Source organism: Mustela nivalis (genome assembly GCF_964662115.1).
Source record: "Mustela nivalis genome assembly, chromosome: 18".
NCBI classification, from domain to species: Eukaryota; Metazoa; Chordata; class Mammalia; order Carnivora; family Mustelidae; genus Mustela; species Mustela nivalis.
Window position 1 is genome coordinate 34,050,407 of NC_139037.1, and position 15,117 is coordinate 34,065,523.

Below are 15,117 nucleotides of genomic sequence, written 5' to 3' on the forward strand. Positions count from 1 at the left end.
GAAAGTAGGTTTAGAAGAACCATACCTCAACATAATCAAGTCCATATATGAAAAACCCACAGCTAACATCATCCTCAATGGGGAAAAACGGAGTTTCTCCTCTTGGGTCAAGAATAAGACAAGGATGTTTACTCTTACCACTTTTATTCAACATAGTACTGGAAGTCCTAGCCACAACAGACACAAAAAGAAATAAAAGGCATCCAAACTGGCGAGGAAGAAGTAAAATTTTCATTATCTGCAGATGAAACCATACTACATTCTACATATAGAAAACTTCAACGACTCCACCAAAAGACAGCTAGAACTGATAAATGATAAAGAATTCAATAAAGTCACAAGATACAAAACCAATGTACAAAAATCTGTTCCATTTCTACACACCAATAATGAAGCAGCAGAAAGAGAAATTAAGAATCAGCAGGAGGAGAAATTAAGGAGTCAATTCCACTTACTACCATACCAAAAACCATTAAGGTACCTAGGAATAAATTTAACCAAAGACTTGAAAGACCTGTACTCTGAAAACTATAAAACACCAATGAAAGGAACTGAAGATGACACAAAAAACCAGAAAGACATTCCATTCTTATCGATTGGAAGAACAAATGTTAATAAAATATCTATACCACCTGGGGCACCTGGGTGGCTCAGTGGGTTAAGCCTCTGCCTCTGCCTTTGGCTCAGGTCATGATCTCTGGGTCCTGGGATCGAGCACCGCATCCAGCTCTCTGCTAGGCAGAGGGCCTGCTTCCCCCTCTCTTTCTGTCTGCCTATTTGCCTACTTGTGATCTCTCTCTATCTAATAAATAAATAAAATCTTAAAAAAATATATTTATACCACCCAAAGCAATGTACACATTTAATGCAATTCCTATCAAAATACCAATAGCATTTTTTTTCACTGAGAATAGACTGTCAACAGACACATGAAAAGGTGCTCAACTTCACTGATTGTCAGGGAAATGCAAATCAAAACTATAATGAGGTATCACCTCATGCCCATTAGAAAGGCTAAAATCAAAAACTCAAGAAACAACAAGTATTGGTGAGGATGTGGAGAAAAAGGATTATTGGCACTATTGGTGGGAATGCAACTGGTACAGCCACTGTAGAAAACAGTATGGAGGTTGTGCAGAAAGTTAAAAATAGAACTATCATATGATCTAACAATTACACTACTAGGTATTTGCCCAAAGAATACAAGAATACTAATTCAAAGGGATACGTGCATCCTGGTATTTATAGCAGCATTATTTACAACAGCCAATTATGAAAGCAGCCCAAGTGTCCACTGATTGATGAATGGATAAAAAAATTGTGGTATAAATAAATATACATGCGTGTGCGTGCACGCGTGCACACACACACACACACACACACACACACTGGAATATTACTCAGCTACCAAAAAAAAAAAAAAAATCTTGCCACTGGCAATGACACAGATGGAGCTAGAGAAAATAATGGTAAGTGAAATAAGTCAGCCAGAAAAAGACAATACTATGTCATTTCACTCATATGTGGAATTTAGGAAACAAAATCACCGAGGAAAGGGGAGAAAAAAAAGAAAGGCAAACCAAGAAAACAGGCTCTTAACTACAGAGAACAAACTGATGGTTACAGGGGCAGGGGGAGGGGGTTGAATAAAATAGGCGATAGGGATTTAGAAGTAGAAGCACCTGTTGTGATGAACACTGGGTGATGAGTGGAAGCATTGAATACCTTAAAGTATCATATACCTGAAACTAATATTACACTGTATGTTAACTAAATGAAATTTAAATTAAAACTTTTAAAAAGGGAAACATGAGATATACAGTAAAAAGGAAACATGAGGTATTCAATTAGATAGTGTATATCTAATTGATATACACTATCTAACTGAATAATTGAATAACTATTGTTATTGAGTTACTTAATAATTGAAGTAATTGAATAACTTCAATTATTTGAAAAGACATTCATCACAGTTTTTAATTTTTAAAATACAGAAAACATTGGAAACAACACAAAATGTATGGCAAAGAGAAACTGCTTAGTAAATTATCCCTTTTAATGATGAACCAAAAATTACCAAGAACAAAAAATGAGAAAATATTACAATGTTTTTTAAAAGAGAAAGACCCAGACATGGAAAAGGACTAGAAAAACATACCAAATTCAAAATTTTATCAATAATTTGAGTGATAAGAGACAATGAAGTTTTTGCTTTGTTCCTTTCTTTATTCTGTTTTTTTTTTTTTACTTCAAAAAAACTGAATCTCATATCACATAAAAACAACTGGAAACATAAAGAAGTAGACTGAAAGAAATATTTACCCGCTTATCATCATCTTGCTTGTGTTTTCTGGTTTTCTGAAGCAATTTCAGGCCTTCAATTTGTCTGACGAGAAGCGGTATGGTCATCTTGAACCGTTCCTCTAGACTCACAGCATCTAAAATCTAAGGGAACATGAGTCAGTCAGTAGAATCAACCTGAAACACATGCTCCCAAAACAAGGTAGTCAGAGTCAGGACTTAAATTGTTAAGTAAAAAAGACAACTATCAATAGTCACAGCTACATTACGGCCAATACAACCAGATTAATTATATGAAATCACCAGAATCCTAAAAAAGAAAAAAAGCATCTTGAGCTTTCATTCAAAAATGAAGCCATGTGTATTGTTCCAACAGCAAGAACAAAACACACATTTAATGTCAACTCTATCTGTGAATTATTCTCTTAAAACCCAGAATATGCCTACATATTAGGCCTAAAAAATTTCTAGGTTCAAAATATTAAATTCTTACATTCATCAAAGAACAGGAGCACTTTTAAACAACCACCACTACTGATTGGAGTAACTAACCCTCCATTCTTTCAAATGTCCCTGCTGATGCCCACAGCCAGCTTACCCTCTGGTACTCCTGCACTCTTGTACTCCTACCAGCTGAGCTGCACTCAGATTGTGTTTACAGAGTAAGCTGTTTATACACCTTCCTGTTAGATGCACTCGCTATTGTAATTTGTTAGAATTCCTACATAATTGTAATAAAAGTATTAAACTGATAAAGGTTTCAATGAAAACTAATTTACATGTTCTATGAAGATTCAATAAAGCAGACTGCATAAACACTATAAAAATTAGTATGTAAGAAAACATATAGTTTTGAGAAAAAACATGCAAATCTAGGATTCTACAGTTTTCAGTGTCTTTACAACTCACTTCACTTTCAAGAACTAGAAACTGAAAATCATAGATAATGCATCATAGGTATGCTTTATGTAAGAAACATCATGAAGAATTCTAATAAAGCAGGACATACACAAAAGTCCACAGCGCCACGTGTTTAAACAATGGACAAAACATATTTATTTTTTGAGTTAAATATTATTTTTTAAATAATTGTCCGCTTTAACTTTCCATAAATTGACAAACTACTAATACTGATAATGTGAATAAAAGAGCTGCCTGAGCAAACAAAAATGTAAAGCAATTACTTTTAATAGTCAATTTCAGTGCAAGAGCATTTTAACTACATTTATGCATCTCGAGTATCTCTTACTGAAGGTCAAAATTTATTATTTTGCATAAAAACTAACAAAACAACTCTGCATTTCAGAAGGGAATACAGTACCTGAAGCTTCTCTTTGTTGCTTGTTCGGATAATTGAAGTCAGAATATCTGGTAAAGCTTCCCTTGGAAGGCTATCTAAAAGGCGTCTCAATTTAGCAACTGCAGGGACAGACATATCTAACATTTCAACCAACTACAAGAAAAAAGAAGTCTTTTTAATGAAATCTGGCATTATTTGTAAATTCAAAAGACAGACTGCTATATAGGCTTAATGTTTGGGCCTCAGAGTCTTTATTTCTGAAAGATCACTGATTACCACAGCCCAGGCATTTTACATGCCGCAGAGGAAAAGAGATGAACATTCAAAATATCAATCAGAACTAAAGCAAAAACAGCTCAAATGTGGATAATATGAATGTTTAAAAGGCTCTGTAAATTTATTTTATTTTGGAAAAAATTAAAATTCATGGAAAAGTTGCAATAGTATAATAAAGTCCTATTCTTTTCCCCCTAAATTCACCAATTATTAACATTCTGCCACATTTGCTTTTTCTAAACATGCATGCACACACACACCCACAGTTATTGCTGAACATTTCAGAGTAAGTGGCAGACATCCTGACCCTTGTTCTTAAGAACAAAGGTATTCTCTTACATAATCACAGTGAAATTACCAAATTCTGGAAATTTAATAGAGTCGATGATATTATGTTAACCAATGAATAGTTGAAAAACAGTGTTTTAGTAGAACAATGGATTAATGGGAATCTGAGCACTGACTGTGAATGTTTTTTATACAAACAACATCCAGGGTATATCCTGGAGTTAGGATACATTAAGTTAAAAGCAAGCTTTCAGTAACTATAATAACCACTGGGGTTGTTGACAGTTCTCCTTTTCTTTTGGACACATGGCAGGACTGCTCTTTCTCACCTCCTCTGAATACAAATAGGGCCATGAGCCTTGCCCGGATACATGAAACATGAGAAGTAACAGTTTCTTCGGGGCAGAAGCATTAAAGACCATTTAGCCTTACCGTATTTCCTTTGCTAGCCTCAGCAATAACAAATACATGTTTTGAGATGAATCTCTAATCCTCTTAAGTCCCTAAGTGACTCTAACAGGTAGATCAGCACACTCTCTAGTTTTACATACAAAGCATGAATAAGAAATACACTTTTGCTATAAAGTATGCTGAGATTCTGGAGTACTTACAATAGCAAAGCTTAGCCTATACTGACTAATTCACAAATGATGTGCCTCATTTAGTCACTCTAAAAAGATTTCTGATGCCAGTACTAATCCAGCCGCTCTGAAGGCACTGTAATTTAGGAATCTATCCATTGCCTGCCTAGAGTCAAGGGAATGAAAGAAAGCACAGTCATGATGAAGCCATTCAGGTGGGAGAAGTAGATAATAAAATTTAAAGACTCTTTCTCCTAAGAATTCATCCTAAGAAAATAAAACAGTTAAAACTTGTTCTCCAAGCACTTACTGAGCACAAACTAATTGACAGACAACAACATACTGCTCGGTAGCGAGTGGTGAAAGCAGGGATGAATTCAAGTTCAGTAGAAGAAACAGACCTACAAGGTAAATTTCAATATGTGGTAAGTATTATATTAAAAAGGGTGCTTAAACGACTGTGGGAGTGCAGGAAAAGGAGCACTAACAGCCCACAGGAGTTGGGAAAGCAAAAATCTGAAAACTGAGAGAAGGAAGACCACTCCCATCAGAGAAAACAGAAGGGACAAAATCACTGGGATATGAAACAACAAGATGTGAAGCTGATGGACAGCGTGACTAAAACAATGGGTATAAGTGGAATTTAACAGATTTGGGAAGGGCCTTAATATTGTCCTAAGAAAGTTTAACTTTATCCTATCACCATTAAAGTCTTTTACTCAGGAAAGAGGAAGGCCCAGAACTTCTTTAGAAAGGCTCAGTGAACAGGATGAATCAGAGAAAAGAAACCAGAAAGAGATTGGTTAGGAAGCTATTGAAGAAGTCTATTGATGAAGGCTATGCAAGGAAATACAGAAGGAAATGACAGAAAGTATTAACTGGAAACAACCTCAATGTCTAAAAAGAGGAAAGATAAAAATTCTGATAGCCCAACTCAATGAAATTTATTAAGATACTTAATATAAAAAGTAGACATGGATAGGAAAACAAAATATAAGACTGAATTGGACTGATACCAGAAGACAAGCCAAAAGTTAAAATAATGCATGATAGAAGTGAAATTATGGTGACGTTTCTCTCTAAAGATTCCTTTCATGTCACTATAATTCTTCACATGTTTAAAATTTCTCTTTTGATTCAAAGTGGGGAGAAGTAAAAAGCAAAGTGCAATCTCTATGGAGCTGTGTCCAACAGAAGAACAAAGACCCAGGAGTATTACCCAGGAAAAAAAGAAAATTCTGATTCTCCCTCTATCTCCTTCTTCAATGGCATATAATCACTTATTCCAGTTCTCAACATGAAGTTTCTTTGTTCAAGTAGGTCCTTCCTTTTAGTCCCCACAGAAGCTACAGCTCTGAGTTCTCTATTTCCCTATTGTTTATGACCCCAGAAGTGTGTTGCTGCAAATGCCACATCAGGTACAGATACAAAGGGTGTGAACACTTGCCTTACACGTTTCAACAATTGAGACCTTTAGAACTGCCTGATCCTCACAGATCTAATTATAGTCACTGGACTGCATCAACAGAAAGTAGAAGACTCGATTTTACAATATATTTTGATAAAGTTTCAAACAAAATGGGGTGAGGGGAAAAGATTTCTAGTCAATCTAGAGTTAAAAAAAAAAACCTTAAACCTAGAATTAAAAAGTCAAATATTTATGCATGCCTCATATGTGCTTCTTTCCCAGCATTCTAGGCTTTAATCAAGGCTTTAACCATCTTTGAAATCAGTCTACTGTAGACCTAGCCCTCCACATTTACTGCCATTGTCAGTGTGACCTTGACTTCTGAACCAACATAACTTATGTAATTTGCTACCTAGATAACTCTTGTGACATATGACTTTTGTTCAATATTTTAGTTTTTAACACTATTTAGGTTTAATAACTATCTGGTTTGGAGACACTGGAAGCTATAAGGTAAGTTTTAAAAGACTCCTTGGAAAAACTTTAGAAAGAGTTGGCTCATTTTTCCTAGAATGTCGTAGGTACACTCTTAGACAAAAGCAAAGTGAAACCAATATATTATATTACTAAGTCATTTAAACATACGCTGCCCTAACACTTCACACTCAACAGATTCATCATATCTTAGGGCAGGAAAAGAACCGGAGAAAATGGGGTTTTAAGGTAAAAAATAAAAGCAACTCACTTGTACTGCATATTTGTAAAACTGTTCTGATAGTTCTCCTAGTTCCTCCCTAGTTTTACAGGTGTTGGGAAATTCCTCAAGCCGGTCCAACTGTTCCACTTCAGCAACAGGATATGGCTTCTCTTTTAAGACCTGTACAATCTGGAAACGGCACAGGCCTGTAATCAGCAAAGTATAGTGAGGCTTGGGCCAGTTACTGCCTACAACCTGAACCGCCAGGGCAGCCGTCCCAATCCTGAAAAACACACAAAACACCAGTGTTACAAATGTTCAGTGTGGTAGGACAGAAACTTGCCTCAAAAGGTATTGCCTTTTCTTTTTTTCTTTTTTTAAAGATTTTATTTATTTATTTGACAGAGAGAGAGATCACAAATAGGCAGAGAGACAGACAGAGAGAGAGATGAGGAGAAGCAGGTTCCCTCCTGAGCAGAGAGCCCAACGCAGGACTCGATCCCAGGCCCCTGGGATCATGACCTGAGCTGAAGGCAGAGGCTTAACCCACTGAGCCACCCAGGCGCCCGGTATTGCCTTTTCTAAGAAATTATTTTAAAAACGACATCTAAAGTGGAAATGAATTATTTCTCTAATTTAGCAACTAGTAACGGTCTGTGAAGTCACTACCATCAGCAAGGGGGCAAAGCAGACCATATCATTCTAATTATCATCTCCTTTGAGATTAGGTAGAAATCCCTAAAAATAAAAACATAAAAGTACTTGACAATTACATAGCTTAAATTCATTTTGCTAGGAATGAGGTAATATTATACTAGAACAAATATTAGTGTTTTAAACAGATGGATATATAAACAGTATAACGTTAAACCAATCTAAGAAATCTCTGTTTTCCAGTTTTATCTCTGGTAACCAGTTTTGCTACCAACATCAAGCCCGGTTTTTCACACCATCAGTCCCTGAAACTTCTACGTATCTGCCTTCTCACAAACTGTCATCAAATCTGATAATTAGTATCTATGCCTATGAATATGAAATATCTAAATATGGGGACTAAATATTAGAGGCCACACACTGAAGGTATATACTTTGTTCTGTCCTAAGTAGTAAAGGCTCCACCTAATACTAAGTATAAAAGTTCTACTTTATTTCAGTCTTAGCGCCTTACCAGAACCTACAATTCTGACCAAGTTACATATAAACTTAATTCACAGAAAGGAAGTCCCATCCAAACTAAGCTAAAATAATACAAAATGGAAAGAGCCATTTTCAGAAAACACACCCAGACCCCAAACTAAAATTCTATCTTCTCCCTTCAGCCACAGGAAGGCCTGTGATTTCAGAGAAGAAACTAGAATTAAGGTAACTAGAACTCTCAATACCCTCGGGAAATGGTAATCCTGGAAAATCAAACTCGCCCTTCTCAAACATATAATTCTGTATGTTTTACATTTGAATACAGAATTTGAATATGTCAGGGAATTTTCTTACTTCTATATGCAGTCAATTCACAACTACTTCCTTATAGTAATTCTGTAGATTATGCGGAAGCTTTGGCTCCCCTCTGCCATTCAGTTAATTTTGAAGTATGTCCATCTCTCCTTACCACCTTTTCTGTCCTATCACTTGTACAGGGGATAAAAACTGATTTAAACAATAACTAAAACCAAAGAATCAGGAAGATAATTTGGTGGTGGTGGGGAAACATGATATACTTTAAAAACTGAAATGATTTGATAATTACCTATTATTTTAAGGTATTTCTGTTGTGGCTGTTTTTCTTCAGTCATTAATGGTAGTAGGCTATATCTCCCACTTCCTGTAAACCAACTCAGATTGCCTGAGAAAGTTAGCAATAGCTGAACTGATCCAAGACCAAGACTACAATTCCCCTCAGATGATGCCATCAATGCTTGCACAATGCAGATCTGTCTACAGGCAACATCAACAGATGACAAACTGGATCCCTGGCCTAAGGGGTTTGCAAACTGGAACCACAGAGAAACCAGAGAGAGATATGAGGCAACTCCAAACCTCCAGATTAGGAGATAAATTTAATTATTTGAACCACGTCATTCATGAAAGGTAAAACTAAAAATGAGTTTTCTTACAAAGCAAGTAAAACAGTGTGTTAACTATGAAAGGAAGATGTTCCATATCAAAAAGAAATTAAGTTGGATTTATATTATGCCTCTCCTTCTAATGAAATAAAATATATAAAGGTTTTACATTTGTTAATTGGGTCTAACCTTAAATCACTTACAGCTGACTAGAATGTAACATTTTTAAAGAAAAACAAGATCTGTGAAATGACTGATAACTACAGAGTATCTGGCAAAAGACATTTCGGGTGAAAAGCTCTGTGAAGAAGCACCATGTTTAAATGTGATTTTAGACAAGTTCTATTGTATTTTGGGCTCTAGGTTATACACATAAACACAGATAGTTAAGTAAACAAAATATACATTAATTTAATACTTTCCTACTAACTATGATACATAACGGGCTTCATATCAAGTTAGTCATCTTTCTAAATATTCCAGTTTTTCTATTAATATTTGCTTTATTAGCCTTATGCATGACCATAAGGCAACATTCTGATTTTGCAACAGACCCAAATGTATACAACAAATGAGTGGTGTTCTTTCCCTTTAGGTAGTAGTTCTGTAAATCTACACCTTAGTTATTGTGGTATTTTACAGTTTGAAGAATTTTTGGAACTTCTAACTGGGATCTATTTTCAGAGTTATAAAATACTGTTTTAATCCAAACAAAGTCTGATTACAATGGGTTGATTAATGTACTTTGGAAACTGACTTAGATAATAGAAGAGTTCCAAAAATATTTGAGAACCATCAACTGTAGTTGTGGGAAAATCTAAAAGCAGCACTACTATAAAAGGCAGCTTTCGAAGATGAGGATATTGTATAAATATCCAAACTGGCCTATCTATGACAACCACTTGCTTTTTTTTTTTTTTTTTTTTTTAACTTTAAAGCTCTCCATCTTTCCTGGAATCCTCAATCTTCAAAATCTTTTTCTATAATGACATCGTTCAGTTCTGCCCATACTGAAAGACTATGGGGCCTTCTCACTTCTCCCTCCTTCACCATTTGTGAAACTTACTTTTAAAACTACCTATTTGGGGGCACCTGGGTGGCTCAGTAGGTTAAAGCCTCTCCCTTCGGCTCAGGTCATGATCCCAAGGACCTGGGATCGAGTCCTGCATCGGGCTCTCTGCTCAGCAGGGAGCCTGCTTCCACCTCTCTCTCTGTCTGCCTCTCTGCCTACTTCTACTGCCTCTCTGTGATCTCTGCCTGTCAAATAAATAAATAAATAAAATCTTAAAAAAAAAAAACAAAACTATCTATTTGGGGATAATACCTCTAACATATAGGTTTATTGCTCTGTAGCCTACAAAAGGCTTTCATAAGTATTATCTCATTATGTACTACCTTTCAGTCCTGTGAGGAAGGTAACATCATTTCCTTATTATAAATTAGTGGCTGAGATTCAAAAAGGGTAAACAGGTTAGTTTTCCCTGATTACAAAGATACTGCATAGGCAGGCAAAAAAGACCTGTATTAAGTTTCAGGATATATTTTACTTTTATCACCACAATGGACAATATCAATTTGTGCCTATAAAAAATATAAACAAAGACTTATTCACATAGCTTCTAAATAGTTGAGATACTAGAAAGCACTGCTATCATTTAATATCAACTGTTCACATCTTATTACACTTAACAAAGAGAAGCATTTCTACCAAAACTCTAGAATCAAGTTACACATCTTTGGGAAAGAACAAATGAAACATCTTTTTAGCATTCTCTTGTATCACCCTACTTATCTTCTTAAAATATTTATGTTTTTTGGCAAAACTCATCATCATAATTAATTATGATTTAGAAACAAGGAGCTTATTAGGATTGCCCCAAGGTCTACAACAGATGAGGCTTCTGTTGCTTTAGGATTTTTGGTTTTCACTCCTTTACTAATACTTCATTTCTGGGGGTGCCTGGCTGGCTCAGTCAACAGAGCATGCAACTCTTAATCTTGGGGTGGCGAGTTCAAGCCTCACGATGGGGACAGAGATTACTTAAAAAATTTTTTTCAATTAAAACTTCATTTCTGAATTTAAGATTGCCACTTGCAGACACTTTCCTAAAAAGAATAAATGCAGACTTAGGAAAATCTATAGAGCTATCCATTACATACTTGCTAACATAAATTTTAAAATGTTAGTACTATCAGGTAATATTTCTGAATGCCTAAGAATGCTCAAAGATAAAAATAGGAGTAATGCCTGGACAAAAACTTAACCCAAATTATGAAACTGTACATCTGCTATCTACAAAGCATTCATTTCTTGTCAGACAAATGCCAGTGAAACTAATTTGGGATCTTGGAGGAAGAAGCCAGAAAGAGAGGGGCTAAGAAATCAGCACTATGTGGAAATGAAGCCATGTATCCTGAAGAACACAAGGCTGGAAGACGACTGGATGACCATCTTGAAATGCATGAAAGGACAGTGTATACGTAGTACTAAATTATTCTCCATCTTCACTAAGAAAATAATGAGTCACTCAAGTCTAGGTAAACAGGGTGCCCTCAGGTAGCATTAAGAGCCAAGTTCTACGCTGCAGGGATAATCCAAAGCTCCTCCTTTAAAAAGGCTCCTGTGTCAGGTAACATGCCTGCACACTAACTAACATGCAGAAGGGAGTGTGCCGTTCGAAACACTAAAGCAAGCTGTTCAGGGAAGTCAACATCTGGCTTTGCTATTTTGTGCGACAAGGAACACAGTGGAATAAATGACTTCTGCTGCTCTTCAAGACTGAGGCATTGTCACCTGGATGGTCTAAAGGAAACAAAAGACAGGAGTAGAGCCCCTGGCCTTCCCTTTGGGTACCACCACCATCTGGAAAAGCAGGTAACTGAGGAAGGGCAGATTTATGTATCGAAACAGAGTAATGGTATGGTTATGGGTAACTCAATATTTGCATTATCAAAGCTTTTTAAATTTTTAAAAGAGTGTTTAAAGGTCATATTAGAGAAAAAAGACATCTGAAGCTAGTACTAAGGAATGTAGTACAATTCTACACAGACTTTTCAAGTAGCAGACAATATTTCTAGAATAACCAGATGGTCTGGTGGATCCTTCTGATAGAATTCTATGAAGAATTGCCAATATATGTTTTCTAACTTAAATGAATAATTTTAACCTTGCTATTAATTTAAAACAAAAGCAGTGATATGAACATCACGGATCAGAATATTAACAATTGCTTCCAAGCATGAGAATTCAGTTACAGATGTGTTGGAGGGATTTACATAAAAGAAATTAAAAAGCATCCAAACTCTTGCCAGGATATACTAACAAAATGACTAAAATATGACTAAATCTCCTTTCGAAATTCCCAGTGTACCCATGGGTAATAACCAACATATGCACAGAACGAAAACAAAAAAATCTAACCATGAACACTCTTGCCTCAACCAGCAATCAAATGCCTGGGCACAGAGAGCAAAAAATTGTGGCATAAGTAGAGGCGTAAGGAGTGGGGTCATTATGTTGGGAAACCAGAATTCAATACAGTTTATCAGAGTTCATGGAAACTTGGAAAGTATCCAATTCCATGCAAGCAATAACCAAAGCAGATCAGTTGGAAGTCAAAATGTTTCCCATGCCTGAGCAATGCAAGGTTTTTACAATGTGGATTAATGAGATAGTATTACTGGTTTTTTTGTTTGTTTGTTTTAGGAAGGGAAGGGAGAGATACCAGTTTCCCTTCTGAATTTGAAGACAGTCATAGACTCTCCTTTTAGAAATGCATATAGTCATGAAATTTGGGGTAAGAATAGGGCATTCGAAATCATTCAGTCAGGAATCCCTAACTTTAAAAAAGGGTACCTGGAGGTAAACAATTGCTCTAAACTGAAAGCATCTCAGGAAGAGTTCAGGATAGGAGGCACAGGCTAGGGAGGTGAGTCTAAAAAAAAATGATAACATTTGTTGAGCATATACTGTATCCCAGCACTGCCAATAGAATTACAATGTAAACCACATATGTAATTTTAGTAGCCATACTGGAAAAGCAAAAAGTAAAATAGTAGTATTTCATTTAACCCTGAACAGCCAAAGTACTACCAGTCCAACTCCTAATCTATGTAAAATTTATTAATTAACCAGCAAAACATTTTACATACTAAATTTTCAATTTCTAGTGTGTGCTGTATACTTACAGCACGTTTGGGCTGACTAATTGCACTAATTTATCTAGGACTAACAGTGTTTCCTGGGAAACAGGACTTCTACAGCTACAACTACTTCAATTCTGGGGAAAACCCGGCAGTTGGTCACTCTAGCAACTCAGTTTGGACCGGGCACATGTGACTAGTGGCTACACTACTAGACTACGATCAAGCACAAAGATTATTTCACTTAATTAATTAACACTTAATTAACATACCCAAGAAATGGTTACTGTTAGGTTCCAATAGGCACAGGGTGTCTCACCCAAAGACACACAACTAGGGCCATCGTGTAGGGCAATCTAGTGGTAAGCTTGCGGTGTAAGAAATGTTAACATACGAGAGAAAGAGCAGCTAGGAGGAGATGAGAAAATTCCAGAAAGGGAATACGTGAGCAGGAAGGGAGGGTAAAAGTGAAGGGGCAGGCAGGGAGTTTGGAAGACAGGCACCCCAAAATTAATGCAAAGGGTAGTGCGGATTAGGACGGCACAGGAAAAAGAGAAAACGTGTGGAATAGCAAGTGTCTCACTTAAGAGGGCAGAAAGCTGGAGGAGGGGCAGAAAAGAAAACAAAGAGGAGGCGCCTGGAAAATTCAGAAACTGGGCCAGGAGTCTGAAGACCTGGGGCGGGGGCGGGGGCGGGGGGGTGGTGGTGGTGGTAAGAACTTAAATCAAAGGAACAGCGCCAGCTAACTGCGGAATTTTCACTACTTCACGAGTTATGCCCTTTAACAGTCACGAGACAGACATCTGTCGCCCCCATTTCACACAGGAGGTAGCTGAAGAGGCAGAACTGAGCCACGAAGGCCACCCCTCGAGCCTCAACGCCCCGAGGCCGGGCCTGGCCTGGGCCGGGGTCCGGAGAGGAGGCCGCGCCGCCTGCCGCCGCCGCCGCGGGGGCCGTCCGGCCTACCTGTGCAGCGGCGGCAGGTCCTGCGCGTCGCTGGCCGGGTCGGGCGTATTGGGGATCACCCCCAGGATGGTACTCTGCAGCGAAGTGCCCTTAAGCAGGCGGCTCCGCACCAGCTGCAGGTTGCGGGCCGAGTCTACGCTGGTGCGTATGGTGGAGCCGGGCAGGAGCACGCCCTCGTTGGTGAGCAGCAGCGGGAGGCGTCTGGGGATCTGGATGGGGCTCACGGACGACATGGTGACAGCTGTTCGCGCTGGGGAACCGTCAAACACAGCAGCAGCCACAGCTCTGCGCGACCTCTAGAGCCCCGACTAAAGCTCCCAGCCACTGGCGGCCGGCGCGCTAGCGCTTCCGGCTCCGCTCTACGGCCCGCCCCCGGGCTCAAACTCCGCAGCTTCGCGCTGCCCCCTTCCGGAGCCGCCCCGCAGAGCGCGTGCATTAAGTGGAGGAGAACAGGAGCACTTCAGCACGAGCGCCCTTTCACCCTCCGCGAGGTCTGCCTTCCCATTTTCTCCTGAGGCTCAGCCGCAGGACTATGTCCTGGAGAGAGGACCATGTTTAAATTTTAATCTACTTGAAATGTTTTTACCTTTCATTCGAACTGATTTTAGATTTACAAAAATATTGCAAAAAGGAGTTCCCACAGTTCAATGTTAAAAACCAGAAATTAACATCCCTGTTATCTAACTATAGACCTTGCACAGATTTTGCCAGTTTTCTCACTAATGTCCTTTTTTTTCTGGCCCAGGATCCTACTTTATATTTAGTTGTGATGCCTCCTAAATCATATACATATATATATATATATCTATATATATAGATAGATAGATAGATGTAGTTTTAAAGAACATTGGCCCGTTATTTTGTAGAATGTCCCTTAATTTGGGTTTATCTGAAGTTTTCTTGGGATGAACATTATAACATTATACATTTTTGGCAGAAAGACTATACAGAAAAGATGTGGCCTTCTTCCTGATACATGATGGTTGAAATTTATTATTAATGATGATTTTGCCCTTGATTACTTGGTAAAGGAGGTATTTGCTGGATTTCCCTACTGTAAGCTGGTATATTTCTTTTTATAAGTAATACATATATTC

General features: G+C 37.7%; 1 protein-coding gene across 1 annotated transcript in view; it reads right to left on the reverse strand.

The window, feature by feature from the left end:
- The window catches only part of LONP2 (lon peptidase 2, peroxisomal), a 106,872-nt gene extending 92,504 nt beyond the window's left edge, over positions 1-14,368 (reverse strand). Inside the window, exons 1-4 of the mRNA XM_082710998.1 lie at positions 14,021-14,368; positions 6,900-7,134; positions 3,623-3,754; positions 2,323-2,445 (exon numbers count right to left, since the gene is read on the reverse strand). Of these exons, the coding sequence (XP_082567124.1) occupies positions 2,323-2,445; positions 3,623-3,754; positions 6,900-7,134; positions 14,021-14,253 (723 nt within the window). The 5' untranslated portion in view covers positions 14,254-14,368. The remainder of the gene's footprint in view (positions 1-2,322; positions 2,446-3,622; positions 3,755-6,899; positions 7,135-14,020) is intronic.
- Between the last annotated feature and the right edge of the window lie 749 nt (positions 14,369-15,117).